Below are 25520 nucleotides of genomic sequence, written 5' to 3' on the forward strand. Positions count from 1 at the left end.
AAATCACACACACGCACACACACACACACACACACACACACACACACACACGCGCGGACACAAAAACAGTCCGAGTCACAAAAGGGTAACTGCGAAAGTGTACAGAAAGGAAATTTAGGAGACGTACAGCTCCGCTTTCACGCGAAGCGCACCTCGACCCGGAAGGTAATCATCACGCCAGGTCACGGAGGGATTCCTACGGGTGCCGCTAGGAGGACGCGTGCACATCCTCGCTGCTCCACGAGAGGCGCCCGCCGGGTCTCTAAGCCGTGGCCCGGACGGCTGCTGCAACTAGGGCTTCGGGCGCGTCCTTTTCTCCTCTCGTCCCGCTCTTTTCCCCATCCCTCGCTTGGTGCAGGTAAGTGGGCGCGAGCCAATCCCCGCACTGAGTGTGCTTGCGGAGCGGAGGAGGAGGAGGAAGGGCGCGGGCGCATCTGGCGGGCGCAGTGCGGGCAGCGGCGCGCGGGGCAGACCCGGGACGCGAGCGCCGGACCCCGAGCGAGCGGACGCGGCGGCGAGTACCGCCGTAAGGGCTGGAGCGTACCGGCAGGGGCATCGGCAAAGGAGGAAAATGTTCTCTTTTCATTCGGTAGAAGGAAGAAACCCCGCATGTAGGATTCTGGGGCGGGGGGAGGTAAAAGAGGCGAAGTTAATCTGAAAAAGGAGGGGGCGGGGGAGAAGGTGGAAAGTGCCTCCTTTGAGCGTTCTTTATTTAATTCCACCCCGAAAAATTTACCAGAGTGGGAAAACATATTTTTATCGATGTCTCTGTAATGATGGAATCATAAATACTGGAAGAATTGTAATTGACCTTGCAATACCAACTATTCCCCCACAAAGTTGTGTTGTTTCTTAAAGAAGTAGAAATCACCAGCTCACAGACGCATCTTTAAAACGTAGTGGCGCTTCCTTCAGTTCCAAGCCTTAGCTTTGTCCCAGGAACCTATGTCTAAAGGCTCCACATTTCAGGTATCACCAAAGATGGCACTTTTCCTAGCCCACTCTAAGAACCTTTAATTTTAAAACCCCATTCACGGTAGACTTCTTAAGAAAGGTGTTTGTTAGAAATGACAGAATTCTGTCAATATTTCAAGTAGAAGTCTCCCTGGATTATAATTTGTTTCTTTCTAAAATGTTACCGGTTAAGTGGTTAGTTGGGAACATTGCTTTAAAAAGATATATTGTAAAAGCAGAGATAAATGTGTTACATAAAGTTGCAGAGTGAAGATTGATGTAGCTGGGCAGTAGTGATTTGTAAGTACTCCTGATACGTGTTCTGAGGGAAAGAAGCAATATTCCATAAATTCTATTTTTAAAAAATATTTTATTTAGGGCTGGAGAGATGGCTTAGCGGTTAAGCGCTTGCCTGTGAAGCCTAAGGACCCCGGTTCGAGGCTCGGTTCCCCAGGTCCCACGTTAGCCAGATGCACAAGGGGGCGCACGCGTCTGGAGTTCGTTTGCAGAGGCTGGAGGCCCTGGCGCGCCCATTCTCTCTGTCTCCCTCTATCTGTCTTTCTGTGTCTGTCGCTCTCAAATAAATAAATAAATAAATTTAAAAAAAAAAAAGAAAAAAATATATTTTATTTATATATTTCTAAGGAGGGAGGGAAAGAATGGGTGCACCAGGGCTTCTAAAGCCTTTGCAAATGAACTCCAGGTGCATGCTGACTTTGTGCATCTGGCTTTACGTGGGTACTGGGGACTCGAAGCCGGGTTGTTAGGCTTTGCAGGAAAGCGCCTGAACAACTGAGCCATCTGTCCAGCCCGTTTCTTTTTTATTCTGGAGAATGCTTCCAAGGGAGAGCTCAGGCTTACACTGAGCATTGCAGCTGGAGGAAATGTTAACACCATTTGGGGTGCAGTGGGTAAGGTGTTTTGTTAAGGGTAGTAATTAATGTGTGGGAGAAAACAACCATGAATACTATCTATCTGAGAGGAATAACACTTTTTAAAATATTTATTTATTTGAGAGAGTGAGAGAGAGAGAGAGAATGGTTGCACCAAGGCCTCTAGCCACTGCAAACTCCAGATGCATGTGCCACCTTATGCGTGTGGCTTACATGGGTACTGGGGAGTCGAACTTCGGTCCTTACACTTCATAAGCAAACACCTTAACTGCTAAGCCATCTCTCCAGCCCAGGAATAATACTTTTTCAGAGAAAACATTTGGGCATGGTGGTTGAAGCAATTTATAAAGCTTTAATATAGCATTGCAGTTATTGGTAGACAATCAGTGAAATTTCCAAGCTTAAACACATATACTACAGGGAAGGAAACTAATACAGAGGTTTTCATTCAGGCTATATTACTTTTAAAGTGTTTTCAGTAACTTTTTAGCATTATAATAGACCCCTAGTAATGTTATATGTTTAATTAGCATCTAATAATTTGACATTGCAAACAGAAGATGGTGTGTGTTTTCACCAGTATAGCGCAATTAACTACTTATCATTTTTGTCTTTACATAGCTATGTAGTGTTCTTAGAATCAGATGATAGTCATGTTTTAAGTCAGTAGTCAGGAGGTTATAGGGAGGGGATTTATTACATAATTCCAAAGTGTGAAAAAGCACATTTCTCTGAATCCATAGCATGACTTCTAGATTAGTATTTCCAACTATCAGCTGCCTTTATCCACTAGCTATCTTACGAACACACCTGCAAACACTGTACTACTAGCCCTTCCTCCTGATGTTCCAGGCTCTTTAAATTACCTCCTTGGTCCTGGCTTGGATTTACCGTTTCCCTAAAAGCTGTTTTAGGACAAATACTCAGCTGCCATCAGAAAGGAATTAAATGTTTCTTGTTGCTGTTAATTGTCACTGAAAGCCATGTTACCTCCTGCCTGAACTATTGCAACAGGTCCTCTGGAAGTCTCATTACTAACATGGCCATAACCAGTTAACCTTCCCGAGGGTCATTACGGTCAGTTCCTGCTTGCTCAACCAGAATTAAGTGGTAGGATAATAAACTATGTGGTAAATCATTATAAGTCATGAAATACTAGAATCGGATTTTATGCTAGCTTTCTATCTCCCTGCCTACCCACCGTCCATACCTGACAGGAAAGACAAGACCAAAAAAAAACCATGAATTTCATCAGTATCAACTTAACAGTATCAGTATCACCAGTATCAACTCTACATTATCTAAGAATGGTTAATCAGTAGGTAAAAGGGCACTTAAGCCCATTTGATGTAGGTACCAAAGTCTTACCTTAAATGGTATAGTAAAAGAGAATATTTTCTTTTTTTTTTAGTTTTTATTTATTTATTTATTTGAGAGCGACAGACACAGAGAGAAAGACAGATAGAGGGAGAGAGAGAGAATGGGTGCGCCAGGGCTTCCAGCCTCTGCAAACGAACTCCAGACGCATGCGCCCCCTTGTGCATCTGGCTAATGTGGGACCTGGGGAACCGAGCCTCGAACCGGGGTCCTTAGGCTTCACAGGCAAGCGCTTAACCGCTAAGCCATCTCTCCAGCCCAGAATATTTTCTTTTAAAAAGTAAAATTTTAAAGCCAGGCCTGGTGGTGCACACCTTTATCCCAGCACTCAGGAGGCAGAGGTAGGGGGATCACCGTGGGTTTGAGGCCACCCTGAGATTACATAGTGAATTCCAGGTCAGCCTGAGCTCTAGAGTAAAACTCTACCACAAAACAAAAGAAAAAAAGTAAATTTTTAAAGTTGTATCATTGTACCAAAACTATTAAATACAGTTATACTGATTTTTTTTCTTTGTTCCTTACTAAATGGCTTTTGTTACTGGTATTGTTTTGTTACTGGTATTGTTTTGTTTTGGTGTTTCTTTGTTGTTGTTATTTTCAACAGGGTCTCATGTAGCCCATGCTTACCTCAAACTCAATGTAGATGAGATGGACATTAAACTCCTGACCCTCCTACCTCCACATAGGTTGCAAGGGATCTAACCTAGGACTTCTTGTGATAAGCAAGCACTTTAGTAACTGAGCTGTATTCCTAGCCAGCTCAGATGGTTTTTCTATGTAATTTGAATTGTATCCACTTCTTTAGCTAGAATTTAAAGCCAAAAAATAAAGGTCAAAATGAAATAGCATTTTAAACATGCCTAAATTGATGCTTGACTATGTGGGTGTTTGGGTTAAGGGTTTGTGTGTGCCATGGTGAGCATGTGGTGTGGTGTGTGTGTATATGTGCCCATTGCCATAGTGATGTGTGTGCTGAGGATGAGTACTCGCCATGGTGAGCATGTGGTGTGTGTGTACATGTGCCCATTGCCATACTGATGTGGTGTGTGCTGAGGACATGCACGCACCGTGGTGAGCATGTGGTGTGTGTGTGCATGTGCCCATTGCCATAGTGATGTGGTGTGTGCTGAGGACATGCACACGCCGTGGTGAGCATGTGGTGTGTGTGTGCATGTGCCCATTGCCATAGTGATGTGGTGTGTGCTGAGGACATGCACACGCCGTGGTGAGCATGTGGTGTGTGTGTGCATGTGCCCATTGCCATAGTGATGTGGTGTGTGCTGAGGACATGCACACGCCGTGGTGAGCATGTGGTGTGTGTGTGCATGTGCCCATTGCCATAGTGATGTGGTGTGTGCTGAGGACATGCACGCGCCGTGGTGAGCATGTGGTGTGTGTGTGCATGTGCCCATTGCCATAGTGATGTGGTGTGTGCTGAGGACATGCACGCGCCGTGGTGAGCATGTGGTGTGTGTGTGCATGTGCCCATTGCCATAGTGATGTGGTGTGTGCTGAGGACATGCACGCGCCATGGTGAGCATGTGGTGTGTGTGTGCATGTGTCCATTGCCATAGTGATGTGGTGTGTGCTGAGGACATGCACGCGCCGTGGTGAGCATGTGGTGTGATGAGTAAGTGCACAGTCCCTGGTGAGAATGTGGAGAGCAGAGGACAATTGTGCTGACAGTCCTCTCTCTACCTTTACTGAGGCCTCTGTTACCGTTCTTCATTGCATTCACCAGGCTAACTGGTCTGTGAGCTTTTGGGAAATAATTCTGTGTCTGCCTCCCACTGAGCCATCTGCCCAGCCCTCTTTTGAAAGGTTTTTATTGTTTTCTTCACTGCCTCCCATGTGGATATGACTTGCCCCATCTTTAAAACATCTGGGTATTGGCTCAGGATAGTGGCCTGCACCTGTACTCTCAGCATGTGACTGAAGCAGGAGGATTGCCCTGAATTTAAACAGCCTGAGCTACATAAGGATACTCTGTATCCAAACATACACACAGACCTGTGATATCACTGACATACTTTGATCCTCATGATAATTTTACCAAACTGTATGTATGTATGTGTGTATATATGTGGTTGTGGGTTTTTGTTTTTTGTTTGTTTGTTTGTTTGTTTGTTTGTTTGCTTTTTTTGAGTTAAGGTCTCACTCTAGCACAGGCTGACCTGAAAAATCACTCTGGCTTCACACTCACAGAGATCCTCCTACCTCTGCCTCCTGAATGCTGGGCTTAAAGATGTGTACCACCACAACTGGCTGAAGTAATAATTTGGTTGAGTGAAGAGGGCTGTGAGGTATGGAGTACCATCCATATCCCTTTTTTTTTTTTTTTTTTTTCCTGACTGTGCAGGGCTCTAGACTGGGCAGCCATTGAGTAAACAAGAAAGTGCTCACTTTTACCTTACATTACCTGGATCATTATGGCCTTCACATCCATGCAGATTAATGATCCTACTTTCTCTCCCTCTTCACAATGTCGTATTGAATCTTTCATGCTGATGTCATGGGTGCATCTTGTGATAAGCAAGCCCTATGAAGTAGATCTCAACCAGGTGATGTGACAGGTCAAGTATGTCCCCAGATTTGGCAGTATAGAATGCCAGGGCAGAGTACAAACATAAAGTCTCCAGTACACATCTGCCACCTTGTGCATCTGGCTTACATGGGTACTGGGGAATCGAACTTGGGCCCTTAGGCTTCACAGGCAAGTGCCTTAACCACTAAGCCATCTCTCCAGCCTAAAGCCTCCAGTACTTCTGCAAAGAAAATGTGTTAGAGACTGAGCAAGACCCACCACAGAACAACAACAAAAGCTTTGCTCATCTAGATTATGGGCACAATCATCTTGAGCAACGCATGTGGCAGAGACTGCAGGAGAATTCTGCCCTAGGTCCTGGGCATCAGAAGGATATAGGTATATAATAGAACCTGCAGGTATCCGACCACCCAACTCACCATGGGGGCGGCAAAGGGCGCTTCATCAGACTGGAAAGCTGAGGAGGAACTGCATCCTGCCATGATCTGTACTGATTGGAGATCCAGGACCAAAATGGGGATCAGGAGAGTCTGGTTCCTGGAGAATGCAGCCAACATAGCCAAGGGCCTACCATATACTTTTGAAGTCACTTGTCTAACTGCTTTTTTTTTTTCCTTGAGACAGAGTTGACATACAGTAGACCAGGTTGTTCTTGTGTGGCAGTCCTGCCTCTGTCTCCCAAGTGCTGAGATTACAGACATTATTTCTGGTAATTTACACTGTCAAAAGGTTGTTTTGCTATATTCTGGAACTTTACTGTAAATGGGTACTTAAAGTCATTAAACTATAACCTTTAAATTGTTAAAGAGATGGCTCAGCAGTTAAAAGTGCTTATTTGCAATGCCTAATGGCCCAAGTACAATTCCCCAGTACCCACATAAAGCCAGATGCAGAGTGGCACATGTACCTGGATTTCAATTGCAGTGGAAAGAAATCTTAGCAGGCACATTTCTCTCTCTCTCTCTCTCCTTGCAAATAAATAATAAACAAAATTATTTTTCAAAAAATTATTAAAATGGCTGGGCATGGTGGTGCAGACCTTTAATCCAAGCACTCAGGAGGCAGAGGTAAGAGGATCACTGTGAGTTCGAGACAACATAGGGAATTCTAGAACAGCCTGGGCTAGAGCAAGACCCTACCTCAAAAAAAAAAAAAAAAAAACTTACTAAAATGCAGGTGTAGTGGGACATGCATGTAATCCCAGCATTTGGGAAGGAGAGGCAGAAGGATGAAAGCCAGCCTGGGCTAAATGAGACCCTGTCTCAAAATGGGTAAGTGGAAGAGGTATAACTCAGTGCTCAGGCACTTGCCTAGCATGGGTGAAGCCCTAGGGCCAATTCCAAGCACAGCTGAGGCTGGGGAAAGACCTAAGAGTGCAAACTTATTAGTAAGTTGGCATTCCAAGCCTTTTAAAGAGAAAGGAAACAAGTTGGGGAGGTGGCTCAGTAATTCAGTGGACTTGCCTCTTAAAGCGTGAGTGGTCTCTCAGCCCACCACGGTCTTCCCTGTAGAACCCATGTAAGCAACTGGGTGTGGACATTAATCTCATGATTCATTTGTAATCTCAGTCCATGGGAGGTAGAGAGCTGAGAATTTCTGGGGCTCACTGGAAGGAAGAGTAGCTCTGGGCTGAGACCCCTTTTCAAGGTACGCAGATGATTGGTAAGAGACAGGCACCTTATGTTCTCATCTGTCCTCCTCATGCATGTGCATGGGCTGAACCCATCTGCACACCATGCACACACCATACACACACTGCATATGCAAGCACATGCAAAAAAAAAAAACGAGAGGGGGGAGAGTAAGACGTAGAAATTGCTGCCACAACTCTACAAAAGCTTAACTATAAGTCAGTTGTATGCCTTTAATCCTAGAATATTCACTTGGGAGACTGAGCCAGAGGGTTTGGGAATTCAAGGCATCCTGAGGTACACAGCAAGACCCTACCTCAAAAAGAAATTGGAGCTGGGTGTGGTGGCACATGCCTTTAATCCCAGCATTTGGAAGGCAGAGGCAGAAGGATTGCTATGAGTTTGAGGCCACCCTGAGACTACGTAGTATAATTTCAGGTCAGCCTGGACTAGAGCAAGATTCTACCTTGAAAAACAAAACAAAACAAAAAAACCATTGTAGTCTAAGCAAATCTCATTGTCTTGCAGTGTGGTCTTCTCACCTGAGCACTGTGAAGACTGACAGGGTTGGCAATGGAGAACCAAAAATCGCCAGACTCCTCCCAGAATACCAAGCAGTGTGTGCTTTCAGAAGAGGTGAACCTGTTTTTCTCTTTTCTTTCCCACCCCTCATAACACTAAGTTTAAAAGAAATATGTAGTTTATCAATTGTTTTAGATGAATTTTATTTTCATTCTTTTTAGAATTTTATTTATTTGAGAGAGACAGAGTGGGAATACCAGGGAATCTTGACACTACCAACAAACTTCAGATGCATACATTGTTTTTGTGCTTCTGGCTTTACATGGGTCCTGGCTAATCAAACCGGGTCCAGCAGGCTTTATAAACCTTTAATGGGTGAGCCATCTCTCCAGCCCTGTTTTCATTCCTTTTTTTTCGGGGGGGGGGGCAGCTTTTTGAGGTTGGTTCTCACTGTAGCCCAGGCTGACCTGGAACTCACTATGTAGTCTCAGGGTGGCCTTGAACTCACAACTATCCTTCTACCTTTGCCTCCTGAGTGCTGGGATTAAAGGTTTGCGCCACCATGCCAGGCCGGATTTTTGAGGTAAGATTTTGCTCTAGTCCAGGCTGACCTGGAATTCACTATATAGTCTCAGGGTTGTCTTGAACTCACAGCAATCTTCCCACCTGTGCCTCAGAGTTCTGGGATTAAAGGCATGTGGCATCACATCCAGCTGTTTTCACTCTTGAAAACAATATTTAAATGTGTTTCCTATTCCCATTTTGGGCCTCCAGCATTTTGCTCTTGTATGAGAACAGTGGTTTTATCCCTCGTAACTATGTGTATTAGTGAAATTGAGACTAGTTGATTTTGGCTCCTGATAGAAAAAGTCTTAATTCTGGGCTGGAGAGATGGCTTAGCGGTTAAGCGCTTGCCTGTGAAGCCTAAGGACGCCGGTTCGAGGCTCGGTTCCCCAGGTCCCACGTTAGCCAGATGCACAAGGGGGCGCACGCGTCTGGAGTTCGTTTGCAGAGGCTGGAAGCCCTGGCGCGCCCATTCTCTCTCTCTCCCTGTATCTGTCTTTCTCTCTGTGTCTGTCACTCTCAAATAAAATAATAATAATAAAAAAGAATAAAAAAAAAAGAAAGAAAAAGTCTTAATTCTTATTAAATGCTTCCTGGGCATAAAAACATATTATATGGGTTTTAGGACTTTGACATTTGAAATTTAATTATTGTAATTGTTTTTCATCCCGACATACATGTTTAAAAACAGTAAGAACCTAAATTGTGCCAGGTGTGATGATTCACCCTTTATTCCCAGCACTGGAGAGGCTGAGGTAGAAGAATAGCTGTGTTTCAAGACCAGCTGGGGACACAGACTGAGTTCCCAACCAGCTTGGGCTACACTAAAACCCTCAAAAAATATGTAAAAAATAAAGCACTGGGCAGGGTGGCGCACACCTTTAATTCCAGCAATGGGAAGAGTCAGAGGTAGGAGAATCACCATGAGTTTGAGGCCACCTTGAGACTACATAGTGAATTCCAGGTCAGCATGGGCTACAGTGAAACCCTATCTTGAAAGACAGACAGAACAAAAGGAGGGTGGGAAAGGGAAAGGGGAAGGGAGGGAGGGAGGGAGGGAGGGAAGATGGAAAGATTGCTAATCACTGAGTTCTAGGGCATATGTCAATCTCTTGGTGTTCAGGTGAGGTTTTACAGCTTTTATTTTGGTATTCTCAAATTGCTTTGTTTTGAAGTCTCTCTGTGTTGTCTGTGAAAGTTGCTGACATTTACTAGATAGGGCTGTCAAGAAGGGAGAGAGCAGGTAGTAAGAGGGCTACTGCTTCTGATACTTACTCTGAATACTTGCCTGCAGATCTTCAGAAATAAGGCAGATTTGTTGGGGTGGAGGGCATAGAGAAAATCTGAAATAAGAAAAATACTCTTTTAGATTAAAAAAAGAAGACCACTTTGGTTCAAAACTTCCCCAACTTACTATCTGATCTCCTTTTAGTTAATTGCAGAAGGAAAATGGATCAAGCTTGAAAAAACAACTTACATGGATCCTACTGGTAAAACTAGGTAAACCTTGTTTTCTTTTGTAAACTTATTTGTATCTTGGTTCCCCAGATCTCTGTTGATTATCTGCCATAAGTGTTGATATTTTCCTCATTACAAACTCTTATTTCAATAAAGACTAATGAAATTCATATTTCATTGCTGAAATGTTTGGATCATTGATAATCCCTGAGTCAAACTGGATTATAGGGCTGAAGAGATGGCTTAGCTGTTAAGGTGCTTGCCTGTGAAGCCTAAGGACTCATGTTTGACACTCTGGGTCCCACATAAGCCAAACACAAGGTGACGCAAGCATGCAAGGTGACTCATACACACAAGATGGCACACGTGTCTGGAGTTTAATTGCAGTGGCTGGAGGCCCTGGTGTGCCAATTTTTTCTCTCTTTCTGTCTGTCTCAAAAAAAACTGCCGGGCGTGGTGGCACACACCTTTAATCCCAGCACTCAGGAGGCAGAGGTAGGAGGATCGCCGTGAGTTCAAGGCCACCCTGAGACGACAGAGTTAATTCCAGGTCAGCCTGGACCAGAGTGAGACCCTACCTCAAAAAATGAAAAAAAAAAAAAAGAAAAAAAAAACTGGATTGGGCTGAAGGGATGGCTTAGCAGTTAAGGTGCTTGCCTGCAAAGCCAAAGGACCCAAGTTCAATTCCCTAGGACCCATGTAAGCCAGATGCACAAGCTGGCACATGTGTCTAGAGTTTGTTTGCAGTGGCTAGAGGCCTTGGTGTACCCATTCTCTTTTTTTCTCTCTCTGCCTCTTTATCTCTGTCAAATATTTTAGAAAAAAAAAAAACTAGATTATAAATTTGTTAAAGTAAGTAATCAGTAATGTATTTTTAAACTCCGATCTCCCCTATAATGTGTACCTAGAATTTTTGGATCAACCTTAACAACTAAGCAGACAAGGTTAATATGTAAGGTTCATATTGCATCCTACTAGTAAAACCCGCTTTTAATGTCTAAGAAGACCCAAAAAGAAAATAAAAACATTGTTGATTTTGAAGTGAATCTTGAGATATGTAGACCTTGCAAGTAGAAATATAAATTGGAAAAAAAATAGAAATCACATTTTTCACTATGTCTGTCTACGGCCATAGGACACTAACAGGCTGGGAAATGACCAGCAGATAAGAGCACTTGCTGTGCAAGCGTGAGTCACCCACATAAAAATCTGGGTGTGGCCACATGCCTGTCCACCCCTGAGGAAGGCAGAGACAGGAGGATCTCTGGTGATCGTTAAGCCATTCCGACTGGAAACACATCAGCTCCAAGTTCAGTGAGAGATTGAGAGGATAATAGAAGCCAGGCTTAGCACACCCTTGATCCCAGCACTCGAGAGGCAGAAGTAAGAGGATCGCCATGAGTTTAAGGCCACCTGAAACTACATAGGGAATTCCGGGTCAGCCTGGGCTAGAGTGAGACCCTACCTCGGAAAGCCAAAAAGAACAAAGCGTAATAGAGGACAACTGACATTCTCCTCTGCCCTCCACATGAGTATATCGAGCTTGTATGCCTGCACACACACACACACACACGCGATGCTGTAACTGCTAATCTAGTAATTCTCATGCTGGAAAATGGGAAATGATCTATTGTATGGAAGCAGTTTTATACATAAAAAGTATTCACTAAAAATTTTCCCCTTGATGATGATTTTTCCTTTATAATGTAGTTCAAATCACAAAATACAGCACTTCACACTAGTGTAAATGCTAAGTGTTGAGTGAGTGGGAATATGCTTAACATACAATTTATACATGGACAAAAACTTTAAAAATAAAAGAATATTTGTTATTTCACACCAACTTGGCCCCTCCCCTGACTAGTCTTTTCATCCAGCACTAGTAGTCAGAGGTATATGTTGGAGTCATTTGGGTATTTTTCTCCAGATTTCTCATTTCTGGATGACATTCCAGAGTTTACTTAGTAATTTGAGTGGGCTATAAAGTCTCAACCAAACTACCATGTGTGCACTGCCTCCTTACAGCATGTTTATCTCCTTTGCACCCATAAGTTTTTCTCCTGGCTTCTAATGAAGTCTTCTGTAAAGCCATTACCATCTTCTACCACAGTGCTAACTTTGAGGGATGAATCTGTACTTTCCGTACACCATGTTCTATAAATTTACAAAGATATGTTCTCTCTTGCTTCATATAAAAGCACATAAATAAAGGGTGAAGTAGCCAAAGAAGACTTGGTTATACTGTCTTTCCTGGAAGAAGGGAATGGAGAATTAATTTTACTAGTAAGTTCCTATACTGACATCCAAGGTGGTGCTGAAGTCTTGTTGCCCTCCCGCCTCTTGCCCTGGCAGACTAGATAGAAGAGAACCAACAGACTTTTCTAGCCCAAGAGACTAATGAGTGGAAGCAGAAGCAGAATCCTCAAACCAGAAGGGGTTTTCAAGATAATAGACTCATTCCCCAGTTATGCAAAGAAGAAACCTGTCGTCAGGAGGTTACTGCTTTGGGTTTAGCTGGCGGACAAGTCAAGACTAAGACTTGCTCATTCCCCTGCAAATACACATCTCTCAGCATCCCTGTAAGATTGTCGGAGCTGTCCGGGGCATTCTTGTTCTAGTATCTCATAAATGCATTAATATTTTCTTGCTGATAATTCGTGACTCATTGATGCTTATTTATTTCAATTTAACACTATAATGACGTTACTCTTTTTGTTTCCCTTATTCCTAGTGTGTTTGGGATGGGACCGTCAGTGTTTTTCCCAGCACTGTCTTCTTCAGTCTTTAGGACTAACCCTAGGAGGCAGCAGAGAGAGCTATGCTAAAAGGTGTTTTGCCTCTTGCAAACTTTATTACGTGCTTACTGGAAATTGCTTGTTGGTTGGCTTCTTGCTACTAACAGGAATGTTAGGCTGCTGTGACTTGTCATAGTGGTCAGTTTGATTTTCATAAGTTCATTTTGATACTTTACAACTTGAGTTTAATGTTGAAAGATGTCATTTACAGAGGGAATTTTATTGGATTTATTATTTCTTGTTTTAAGCCAGATTAAATATTTGAATTTTTTATATAAAAATGTGGTCTTCTCAACTTTAGGAACAGCCAGGAAAAAAAAAAAAGCAAGCAAACAGGAGTGTTCCTCAGAGTGGGACAGCTTATTAAAATGTAGTATTCATATCCCAAGTCCTAGAACCACCCAAAAACATCCCTTCCGTTGGAAGGGATCCTAAGATTATTTTTCCACTTATGATGGGACCGAGAGAAGGAAGTTTTCCTGATATACCCTTCTCCCACAACTGGATTTTCCACATCACTCTGGCCAATGTTCCTGTAAGAACATGTCGAATAGCAGAGTTGTTAGCAAAACCTGAAGAGCATACAGCCAGAAACAAATTACAATAAGGAATCAAGTCATAAAACGAAGCAAGTATGTGACATCTGCCTCACGTTTTCCTCTACAGACCATCTTTCCCCTTTGGGCAATGCCTCACTCGTGCAAAGTTGGGCTCTTAAAATTTAATAATATCTTGGTTAATAAATAGGAAAATTCTACTTTCTTAAGTTGTGTAGTTTAGCAACATATTTAAAAATGAGTGTAACTTCAGTGGGTCACATTGTGCCCGCTGTCTTTTGTCCTTGAGAAGGGCTTACTTTGCATCACTGCTAATGGCCTCTGCGGCTGTAATACCAGCTGTGCTGCTCACCATAGATTGATGATCCAAACCAAAGCATTGTGAGTGCGCAGTAACTTCACGACTCAGCAGGCTTTCTGCTTAGATGGCAACCAGAGGCTTAGATGTAGGGTAGCTACAGTTCTCTTTGTACTTATATAAACTGTAAGAAAGTGCATGCTGGGCATAGTGGCTCATGCCTGATCCCAGCACTCGGGAGGCCGAGGTAGGAGGATTGCTGTGTGTTGAGGCCAGCCTGGGCTACAGAGTGAGTTCCAGGTTAGCCTAGGCCAGAGTGAGACTCTGCCTCTAGAAAAGAAGGAAAGAAGAAAGGGCATTTGGGTGTTTTTGAGATACAGATCTTTCTTGTTTTGATCCTCTTTGACAGATTTCATTAGTCATTTGCATGCACTGTGTTTATGAAGTTCTGGGTGTATACATAAAACCCAAGAACATTCTTTGGCACTAATGATTGTTTTTTCTCTGCCTGCACAGAACTTGGGAAACAGTGAAACGGACAACCAGAAAGGGACAGACTGCGGATGGTATGATTATGGTAACTTTACAAAGGGGATTAGCGCACGACTGTAGGGGTGCTTCATGTAAGCGGAGACCTCAGCAGGGTGACCTTCCTATCAATAATAATCTATCTGTGCACCTATAGTTTTTGTAATGCTGTGTAACTAAAACTTCTTTGTAAGTAATTTCTGACTCCTGTTCAGCTTAGAACAGTGTTTTTATTTATTTGCAAGTAGAGAGAGATAAAAAGAATAGAAATAATAGAAAGAATAGATATGCTGTTCACCATAGACTGATAAGAATGGACACACCAGGGCCTCCAGCCACTGCAAATGAACTCCAGATGTATGTTCTACTTTGTGTATCTGGCTTTACATGGGTACTGGGATACTGAACCCTGGTCCCTAGGCTCTACAGGCAAGCGCCTTAACCACTGAACCACTCTCCAGCCCACCTGTACTAACCTTAGTAGCCAAACACACATAAGGATAGCTGGAAAGTACATGCTGTGTCTGTGGACGTTAAGACTGCTAGCATTCTTTGTACTCAGTAAGACCCTTTGGCCGGAGTCGTTTCCTGGCTCTGGAGCTTGCGGTTCTGTGAGAGTCCAGGGAGTTCCCTAGTCTCTGCTCCTTCTTGTGGAACTGCAGTGCAGGCATACGTAGTCAGGCCTCGCTGTTTACGTGGGATCCAGAGATTCAAACTTGGGCAGTTTCAGGCCCTAGGCCTTGATGCTTACACAAGAAGTACACTTAACCTCTGATCCATCTCTCCAGCCCTCAGCTCTGTCTTTTTTACTGGCATATTGCTAAAGCCAGGTGTGGTGGCACACACCTTTAATCCCAACACTCAGGAGGCTGATGTAGGAGGATCTCTGTGAGTTTGAGGCCAGCCTCAGTCTACATAGTGAATTCCACCCAGATCAGCCTGGGCTAGAGCAAGACCATATCTTGAACCCTTCCCCCACCAAAAAAAAATTGTTACAATCTTTCTGCTTCTCTCCCTTTTTAAAAAAAAAATATAACAGCTGTTATTAAGCTGGGGAGAAGGCTCAGTGCTAAGACGCTTGCCTGCAAAGCCTGATGACGCAAGTGTGCTTCCCCAGTACCCACATAAAGCCAGATGCACAGTAGCACACGCATCTGGAGTTGCAGCTGCTAGATGCCCTGGCATGCCCATTCTGTCTGTCTGTCTGTCTCTGTCTCACTCTGCTTGCAAAATAAATACTATATGGGGGGAAAAATAGTTGTTACTGGGCTGGGGAAATGACTTAACAGCTAAGGCATTTGCCTGCAAAGCCAAAGGACCATGGTTCAGTTCCCCAGGACCCAGGTAAGCCAGATGCAGAAAGTGGCACATGCATCTGGAGTTCATTTGCAGCAGCTGGAGGCCCTGGCGTGCTCATTCTCTTGTTCTCACATACACACCTGCCTCTCTCTCTCTCTCAAATAAATAAAATAAATAGTTGTTACTGACGTGTTCTCTCACTGAACCCCTTCTCAACTAATCCCCCTTCTGCTTTGGTGTGTGTGTTTCTCACTGAGTTTAACTGGAGCTGCTTGCATGAGCGTGGGTGGAGGCCAATTACCTGAGCACAGCAAGTTACCCACGGTGACACTACTGAAGAAATGTCCCCCCAATCTCTGGCTCAGTACCTCCACACTGGGGGGACCTCAAAGCTCTACCATCCATGATGGAATGTTAATTGGCCCAATCTTGTGTAGGCAGTGATAGTCACTGTGGCCTCATAGATGAAAGAGCAGTGTGACATACAAAAGACTGTTCCACAGAACTCCCTGCTGTCTGCTTACATTCTGTCCACTTCCTCTTCCACAGTGTCCCCTGGAACTTGGAGAGGTTATAGATGCCTATTGCTGAACAGTCAGCAGCATTTATTCTCAGCACTTTGACGAGTTTTGACTCTCCCCAGTAATTGCCACCCAGTACAACAGAATCTTCTCTGACCAAAGCCAAGAGAAGTGCAACTATACTGGCATAAACATAAATATTTAGGTGGGCATGGTGGCGCACACCTTTAATCCCAGCACTTGGGAAGCAGTAGTAGGAGACTCGCCATGAGTTTCAGGCCACCCTGAGACGATATAGTGAATTCCAGGTCAGCCTGGGCTAGAATGAAACCCTCCCTCAAAACAAAAAGGTGGGGGGCACTGGGAAAATAGCTTAGCAGTTAAGGTGTTTGCCTGTGAAGCCTAAAGACCTGGGTTTGGTTCCCCAAGTCCCACATAAGCACAAGGGGATGCATGTGTCTGGAGTTCGTTTGCAGTGGCTGGAGGTCCTGGCATGCCCATTCTCTTTCTTCCTCTGTCTCTCTCAAATAAATAAGTAAAATATTTTTCAATAAAAAGAAACCATAGATATTTAGTGGGTATTTTGATGGGCACAACATATTCATTTAGTCAATCAACAGTATTAGGTTCTCTCCTAGGACCTATAACCTCCCACCCACAGACTTTTGACTAAGTTTTCAGTATCATACATGAATTCCCTCCTATGGAATGTGCCTCAAATTCAAGCAGGAAGCAGTTGGTTACTCCCATAACAGTCATGCCATTACTAATACCAGTGAGCACATTGTGCCTGGCTGGTCAATTATGTAGCCCATTGGGTCCACGGGATGCATGGGACCTTCTGGCAGTGATGCAAGCTCAACAACAGGGAGGAAGCTTCCAGCTCAGTTCAAGCTTTATTTCTCAGTCCTGCAACCAAAGCATGTGGCATCTTCAGCAACAGGGTTTGCCATCTACTTTTTTTCCATCTTATCTTTTGAGACAAGGTCTCACTGAGCCAGGAGCTCAGTGACTCAGCTAGACTAGCCTGCTACAAGCCCCAGGAACCCCTTGTCTCTACCTCCCCAGTGCTGGGATTAGATACACACCACCCTAGATGGCTTTTACACAGGTGCTAGGGATCAAAACTCAGGTCCCCATGCTTGAGCAACAAGCACTTTTAACAACTGAGCCATCTTCCTAGCACTGTGATTATTTTTCTTGAAGTACAATTTTAAATGAGATTAGATTCCAGTGATAACTGCCAGCACTACAAACTTAATTTCTTAATGCTTGCTGGCTAATTCAGCGTGGATTTTGGGTGCTAAGTGTGTTTAAATGTGAGGGTTTCATTTCAAATCTGAAGGTTTTCTTGGCTTGTTCTAAGCTCCTTTCTTAGAGACTTTTTTGCTTTGTTCCTTTTTGGCAGGTGTATCAATCATCCCAGTTCTACAAAGAACTCTTCACTATGAGTGTATTGTTCTGGTGAAACAGTTCCGACCACCGATGGGTGGCTACTGCCTAGAGTTCCCTGCAGGTGAGTAACTCAGCATTCATTGGTTTCAGAGCCCAGCAGCCTGACACAAGGCAAAGCCTGAGAATCACAAGGCTTACATCTTTAGCACCTTTTCATCTACTCATGTGGTTGTAAGTAAATCAAAACCATTTCTATAATGAAGTGCCCTCGAGCCCCCAGCTACATCAGGAATCACCTGAAACCACAGAGATGATATGAGCCTCCCTCTCCTGGCTAACCTACTGACTTGCTGTGGTGTCTCGTCTCTTAGTAATTGCTATTCATTTCTCAACTTATTTCACTTTCTCTCACTACTACCCTTCACCTGATATGAAATTTCCAATAAGTAGGTTATACTCTTAACTCAAAAAACCATGAATGGAGGGCTGGAGAGATGGCTTAGCAGTTAAGTGCTTGCCTGTGAAGCCTAAGGACCCGGGTTCAAGGTTCGATTCCCCAGGACCCACGTTAGCCAGATGCACAAGGGGGCGCACACATCTGGAGTTCATTTGCAGTGGCTGGAGGCCCTGGTGTGCCCATTCTCTCTCTCTGTGTGTCTGTCTCTTTCTCTGTCACTGTCAAATAAATAAAAATAAATTTTTAAAGCCATGACTGGAAAAGACCACTCTATCTGCCATTTATATCTAAACCCCAAAATTTTCTTAATTTCATGTAGACGTTTTGTTTTCAGTCCAGTGTTATAGAAACTATACAGAACTTCAATGCACTGTATTAAGACTTTATTGGATTGCCCCATCTGAGAGATTAAGCCTCATGTATTGATCATGAATGATGGGTTATCTGTACTTATAGCCAAGCTGGTGGAACTAGGGGTAGCTCAGAGGTAGAGCATTTGCCTAGCATGTATGAAGCCCTACATTCCATCTCCAGCACTGGGGTGGGAAAGCCCAGCCCATGGTAATAAGAAATTAACATTGACAGAAACAGAATACCTCATGTTTTACTTTTTTTCTTTTTTCAAAGAGAGAGAAGACGGCAGATAGAGAGAATGGGCACGCCAGGGCCTCCAGCCACTGCAAATGAACTCCAGATGTATGCGCCCCTTTGTGCATCTGACTTACATGGGTCCTGGGGAATCGAGCCTCAAACTGGGGTCCTTAGGCTTTACAGGCAAGCAGTTAACCACTAAACCATCTATTTACAAGAAGAGAGGGAGAAAATGGGTATATTAAATCCACTTGCCACCAGGCTTGGTGGCTCATATCTTTGACCCCAGCACTAGGAAGGCTGAGGTTGGAGGATTGTTTTGAGTTGAAGGCCAGCCAGCCTGGAGCAAGAGTGAGATTCTTCCTGGGGGAAAAAAAGGAAAGAAAGAAAAGAAAAACCATCTAGATCTAAACTAGAGGAATGAATAGTAACTGTCAAAACCTAGTCTGTCAAGGATTTTATTGTTGTGGCTCAGCAGTTAAGGTGACACTTACCTACAAAGCCTAATGACCTGGGTTCCATTCCCAAGTACCCAAATAAAATCAGATGCACAAAGTGGTACATGTATCTGGAGTTCATTTGCAGCACCTAGAGGCCCTGATGTGCCCATTTTCTCTCTCTCTTTCTCCTTGCAAATAATGCATAAAATAATAATACATATAAAAAAGTGCAAGCATTAGTTTTGTTTGTAAGACCACAGTGTAGTGGCTGTTACTCTGTTCCTCAACACCCGCTAGAAAAGGCTTAAAGCAGCCCTGGCTTCCCCATCACCCGCAGGCCTCATCGATGACAGTGAGAGCCCAGAAGCAGCTGCTCTTCGCGAGCTGGAGGAGGAGACTGGCTACAAAGGAGATGTTGCCGAATGTTCTCCAGGTTTGTACTGCTTGAAAACTTAACAATAAGGTCCTGTAAGAAGATTGATTACAGCTGGGCGTGGAGGTGCACGACTGTAGCCCTGGCACTAGGAGGCAGAGGGAGGACGGCGGCTGTGAGTTTAAAGCCAGCCAAGGACTACAGAGTGAGTTCCAGGTCAGCCTGAGCTAGAGTGAGACCTTACTTTAAAGAGAGAAGCCGGGTGTGGTGCTGCACAGACGGCTTTAATCCCAGCATTTGGGAGGTAGAGGTAGGAGGATCACCATGAGTTGGAGGCTACCCTGAGACTACACAGTAAATTCCAGGTCAGCCTAGGCTAGAGTAAGACCCTATTTCAAAAAACTTAAAAAAAAAAAATTATTTAGGGGATCGTTATGGTTGGAATTCAGGTGGCTTTTATTTTCACTAATTCAGTGGACCGAATTCATAGACTGGGCTCCAGCTCTGTAGTGGCACACAGCACCTCACACACTGGCGGCAGGAAGACTACAAGTTTGAGGTTGGCCTCAAGTATAGAGTGGAACCCTATCTCAAACCTCTCTTCAAAAAAGGGTTGGGGGCTGGAGAGATGGCTTAGCAGTTAAGGTGCTTATGACGCCTAAGGACCCATGTTCCACACTCCAGGTCCCACATAAGCCAGACGCACAAGATGACGCAAGCATGCCAGGCTGCACATACGTACTAGGTGGCACACACATCTGAAGTTCGATTGCAGTGTCTGGAGGCTCTGGTCCACCAACTGTCTCTGTGTCATAAAAATAAAAGGGATGGTATGAGAGGCTGGAGAGATTGTCCAGTGGTTAAGGCACTTGCCTGCAATGCCTAACAACCTGGGTTCGATTCCCTAGTCCCCACATAAAGCCAGATACACAAAGTGGTGCATGCATCTGGAATTCTTTTGCAGCAGCTGGAGGTTCTGGTGTGCCCATTCTATCTCTTTCTCTCCCTCTTCTTGCAAATAAATAATATATTTTTTAAAGAGGGAGGGGTATCTGGAGAGATAGCTCAGTGGTTAAAGACACTTACTTGCCAACCCTGATGGCCCAGGTTCATTTCGCTAATGCCTAAATAAAGCCAGGTGCACAATGTGGCATGTGTGTCTGAAATTTGTTTACAGTGGCAAGAGACACTAGCAACCCATACTTTCTCTCTCATGTATATGCCTCTCTGTCTCTTTTTTGGTTTTGCTTTTTTGAAGTAGGATCGCATTGTAGTTCAGGCTGACTTGGAATTCACTATGTAGTCTTGGGGTGGCCTTGAACTCACGGTGCTCCTACCTACCTCTGCCTCCCAAGTGCTGGGATTAAAGGCATGTGCCACCATGCCTGGCTAGATAAAATATTTTTAAAAAGCTGGTGAGGTGGGGAAATTGAACTACATCTACAAGCTTTTTTCTATGAGAAGAATTTGAGTAAGAAGGACTTGAAATTGGAAATTTAAGAAATTTAAGTTCTTTCAGAATCCCCCAGTCTTATTACTCACTTTTTTTGTATGTCACGCCCTTTAATCGTTTATTTCTGCCCCTCCCCCCCCCGCCACCTTGGAACTTATTGGAATAAATTATCCTATCTGGCTTAACCAAATTTCACTCAGAAATTCTGGGGATCTTTTAAGAACTTAGTACTTATGTGCTCTATGGTCCTATAGTATTGCTGACCAGCTATACAAAGCATAATGTTCCTGTGTCAGTTCTGTGTCCCACCGTGTTCCTACATTGAAGTGGTGAAATAGGTGTAAAGGGGCTAAAGTACCTCTTGATTTCTTAAGATAAGTTGTTCTTTTCATAGCTGTGTGTATGGATCCAGGTTTATCAAACTGCACTACACACGTTGTGACAGTAACCATCAATGGTGATGACGCAGAAAACGTAAGGCCTAAGCCAAAACCAGGTGAGTGAGCTACATCTAAGCTGGCTGGGTTGCATTAAATATCTTTTAACTTGCTTGGTTTCCCATGAAAAGAAGCGGTCATCCACACATTCTTCAGTGGGACTCATCTGCTTCCCTAATGTTGGCATTTCCTTTCTAGCATTCTGTTGGCCTTTATGCTTCCTTCCTGCAAGACACATATGCCCACTTACTATGAACCACAACCCTAACTGTAAAGCTTCAAACCCCCCTTGGTGTCTTCAGCCTCCTGTGCCAGACTGGCGGGTGTGATGTCAATAGCTATTGACCACTGGGAAATTAGAAATTGACCATTGGGACCATTTGGAAATCCCTCAAAAAGTTAACATAGGGGTCTAGGGAGATAACACAGCACTTAAAGGTGGCTGGTCCAGGTTCAGTTCCCCAACCACCCATTAAAGCCTGACACAAAAAGTAGTGCAAGTGTCTGGCCATGCATGCACACATACACATGAAAATAAGTTAAAATAAATGGTAAGTTAAATGCAGAATTACAGTGTGATCCAGCATTGCCATTTCTAGATATAAACTAAAAAGAATTGAAAGCAGAGACTCAGATCCTTATGTTGATAGCACCACACACAACTGGAAACAAGCGTCCGTCAGCAGTGGCTAATCAAAACATCGCATACAGATGCAGTGGAGTATCATCCAGCCTTAAAGAATGAAGCCTGCTTCACAGTGAATGAACCATGACAACACTGTGCTGAGTGAACTGAGCAGGACGTAAAAGGGCTGATCCTTGCTGAGGCACCTCGTGGTGACAACCTCATAGAAAGAGAAAGTGAAGGTCACCAGGGATGAGGAGTTGCTGTTCAGGATGCTAAGAGTGATGATGATTGCACAGCATTATGAAAGCTATTTAATACTGCTTAAAGATGGTTAAAATGAGAAATTTTTTAATATACTTGTATTTATTTGAGAGAGTGCATATGGATACACCATGGCCCCTTGCTGCTGAAAACCAACTCTAGACTACTCTCCACTTTGGGCATTGGCATTGAACCCATGCCAGCACGCTTTTCAAGCAAGCACCTTTAGCCACTGAGCGATCTGATTTGCCCCCTAAAATGATAAATCCTGTTATGTACATTTTACTGCAGATATATGTGTAAAGAAACGTGCATTACAGAAAATGGTTTAAAATGTGCTGTCAAATGCTTGGAGATTAATTTTATGCTATTAAAGTGACTTTACCATGATATAAGTTAAGTTAGTAGAGACTTGGATTTCTGTTATATTCGTAGGAAGCCTGTCTGGGACGTCTTCCAAAGTTGTGCCCTTCTAAACTGCTTTCCCTCTGCTTATTTCCAGGGGATGGAGGTACGTTACTCAACTTCCAGTGGCTGGCCAATGACTGCGGTAGTGGTAGCAGCTGCTGACATTTTGGGTGGTTGTGGTAGGCTCCTGTTTGTCAGCTTTGTGTTCACTTGACACTTTGTTTGTTTAGAATTTATAGAAGTCATTTCTTTACCAAAGAATGACCTGCTGAATAGACTTGATGGTAAGCATTTTTAAGATACTACCCAACTTTCTCTCTTTTCTCTGTCCCATCTCTTAGAAATAGAATATTAAATACAATTTCTTTATTTGTCTCATTAAGGTCAGATGCCTAAAAACTTGTGTAAAACTACAGTTGACCACTGCTAGTTTTCTTTTCCAAGTAATGAGTTTGAAAATTTTGAGCAAAACATTCTATGTCAAGAAGTTGTTTTTCTTTTATTATGTAAAACCAAAGAAAACAAGGTGTGGGTTAACAGGTCTCTTTAAATGTCTTTTCTGAAACATTTTCTAAAATTCATTAAATTGAGAGTTATAGTTTATATGTCAGAAGTACTATACTAATACACCTCTAATTCTTTCCATCTTTAATACTTAAAACACAGCACAATAAAGACATACCAAATCCACCCAGACCTACCTGATCCTGTCCGAAGGTGACTGACAGCAATGGCTAAATAAGTCATGCTGCTAATTTACCTCCAAAGATTTGTCTAGCACATCAGAAATATCTTTTCTCTTGATATGAAGAAAAAAGACAATGAAATGTGCACAAGTAAAGAAGTTTTGATCTCAAAAAATTTCCTTCTCTTGCATACTTAACTTTTTTTCTGGTCTTAGAAGCAAAAGATAATCAGTTCACACAGGTTAAGTAACCAATCATTTATTCAGCAAGGAACATTTGAGGTGCAAGAGATCTGTTTGCCACAAAGAGCAGCATCTAGCACTTAAGAAAGTACCTGCCATACAGAGTAGGACAGGAGCCCTGCTTTGAAGGGTCAAACCATCTTTGAGCTTGTTTCCAGGCAAGAGGCTAGGAAAACGGGAAACTCAAAGCAAACAACAACTCTCATGTAGTCAGACAGTCTTCACTAAGCCCTACTGTAACGGGACTGAGACCACCACATCCTTGGTAGTTTCCCTCCAGTGCTGAGCACACAGCTGGCCCTGTGGACTCTCTAGCACTAGGGTAGATACCAGAACCCCTAAACTAGACACTGTATACTGTCTCCTCCCCTGACTATAAATAAAATACTTGGATATGCAAACATACAACTTCGCTGTTGTAACAAGTAATATTATCCCTGATGCTCTTGTCATAGGCTGAAAATTCTGGAATCCATTATTCCTCTAAAGTAATAACTTTGAAGGCAGAAACCCTATCACAGGCATCTAGCAGGGAAAGTGGCATTCAGAAGTAAACACTGGACTGACGTTAGTGCATCTCTAAATTGTTTCTTTGCTTCATTAGCTTTGGTAGCTGAAGAACATCTCACCGTGGATGCCAGAGTCTACTCCTATGCTCTGGCGCTGAAACATGCAAACACGAAGCCATTTGAAGTGCCGTTCCTGAAATTTTAAGGCCAAAGAGGACACTAGCCAAGTTTTGGTAAATGAGACTCCAGGCCTTCATTACTAAGACTTTGTATTTGATGTAGTAGAATGTAGATTTGAAAACAGTTTTTTCATAAAATAAAAGCACAGAATGCAAGTTGGTGGTATGGGACTGTAATTACACACAGGATATAACTTTCATTTAAACTTGCTAAATGCTAGCTAATACTAATGAAAAAAAAAAACATAAATGCAGATATTTACATTTACTCTAGTTTTTGAAAACATCATCTGCTACATTTTTAATCTAATTGGGAAGGTGTGGGGATTTCTTAGGATTACAGACTTGAGTTACAAGTTAGGTCAGCTATTCTTACCCTCAAGCCCCAAAGTAAAAAGTTAGGTAGTTGAGTTGCAAAGAGCTGTTATTGCAGTAGTGTTTCAACAGTTAGAGAGAGAGAGAGAGAGAGAGAGAGAGAGAGAGAGAGAGAGAGAGAGAGAGAGAGAGACCCCCTATAGGGGATTCCTTGGTTTCTCCTAATTGAATGATTTACTACTATATGGAATTTGTTTAGAGGAGGGTGTAAAAAATCAACATAATAGAATTTATAGTAAACATTGAGCCAGGTGTGATGGCACATGCCTGTAATCTCAGCCTCTTGGGAGACTGAAATAGAAGGTTCACAACTTTAAAGGCCATCCTGGTCTACAAAGTGAATCCGTAGCTCAAAAATAATTTTAGAAATACATTTAGTATCCTTACAAGCACCTAATCCCTGAAGATTCACCAATGTAATATTTTCGTAATCAAAAAAGTTCCTCAGGGCTGGAGAGATGGCTTAGCGGTTAAGCGCTTGCCTGCAAAGCCTAAGTACCCTGGTTCGAGGCCCGATTCCCCAGGACCCACGTTAGCTAGATGCACAAGGGGGCGCAGGCATCTGGAATTCGTCTGCAGTGGCTGGAAGCCCTGGCATGCCCATTCTCTCTCTCTCTCTCTGCCTCTTTCTCTGTCTGTAACTCTCAAATAAATAAATAAAAATAAACCAAAAAAAAAATTTTAAAAAAAAAGTTCCTGAGCTAGAGTGATGGCTTAGTAGTTAAGGTGCTTGCCTGTGAAGCCTAAGAATGTTTGTTCAAATCTCCGGGTCCCAAGTATACCCAGTCGCAGAAGTAATAGCAATGTGCAATTTCACACATGCAAGGGAGTGCACATGTCTAGAGTTCATTCACAGTGGCTGAAAGGCCCTGGCATACCCATTCTGTCTGTCTCTGTGTGTGTCTCTCTCAAAATAAAATAATTTTTTTAAGTTCTTACTTTGAATATTTTTATTCATTCACACAGAAAAAGAATGGGCATACCAGGGTCTCCAGCCACTGCAACCTAACTATGGGCAGGTTGTTAGGCATTGCAAGTGAGTGCTTTAACGGCTGAGCCATCTCTCCAGCCCCCAAAATTTGGTTTTTTAAAATATTTTATTATTTATTTGAGAGAGAGAAAATATGAATGGGTGCACCAGGGC

The 25520-nt window shown here is 43.3% G+C and overlaps 1 protein-coding gene and 1 non-coding gene across 3 annotated transcripts; one reads left to right on the forward strand and one right to left on the reverse strand.

Annotated features, from left to right (window-relative positions):
* Positions 1 to 206: 206 nt before the first annotated feature.
* On the forward strand, positions 207 to 24157 carry Nudt5 (nudix hydrolase 5). Of its 2 annotated transcripts, XM_004662372.2 has the most exons (10): positions 207 to 358; positions 7929 to 8036; positions 9919 to 9986; positions 14111 to 14160; positions 17351 to 17458; positions 19163 to 19258; positions 21046 to 21147; positions 22480 to 22488; positions 22616 to 22669; positions 23918 to 24157. In XM_004662372.2, the coding sequence occupies exons 2-10, from the start codon at positions 7974 to 7976 to the stop codon at positions 24025 to 24027; spliced, it is 660 nt and encodes a 219-aa protein (XP_004662429.1). In that variant the 5' UTR covers positions 207 to 358; positions 7929 to 7973; the 3' UTR covers positions 24028 to 24157. The 2 variants fall into 2 exon arrangements, with proteins under 2 accessions (XP_004662429.1, XP_044991014.1); XM_045135079.1 differs by lacking the exon at positions 7929 to 8036 and having other exon boundaries at positions 255 to 358.
* Positions 23091 to 23219, reverse strand: LOC123455205. The gene has a single exon (XR_006633752.1). It is a non-coding gene; the product is annotated as a small nucleolar RNA SNORA19 (small nucleolar RNA).
* Positions 24158 to 25520: the final 1363 nt, after the last annotated feature.

The sequence above is a fragment of the Jaculus jaculus genome, chromosome 15 (assembly GCF_020740685.1).
Source record: "Jaculus jaculus isolate mJacJac1 chromosome 15, mJacJac1.mat.Y.cur, whole genome shotgun sequence".
NCBI lineage: Eukaryota > Metazoa > Chordata > Mammalia > Rodentia > Dipodidae > Jaculus > Jaculus jaculus.

Excerpts from the sequence above, each read along its gene's own strand:
- Nudt5 (XM_004662372.2), top strand. The coding sequence starts at position 7,974 with ATGGAGAACCAAAAATCGCCAGACTCCTCCCAGAATACCAAGCAGTGT. Across the intron at positions 17,459-19,162 it reads CTGCCTAGAGTTCCCTGCAG|GCCTCATCGATGACAGTGAG; the intron begins GTGAGTAACTCA and ends CATCACCCGCAG. Across the intron at positions 22,670-23,917 it reads CCTGCTGAATAGACTTGATG|CTTTGGTAGCTGAAGAACAT; the intron begins GTAAGCATTTTT and ends TTGCTTCATTAG.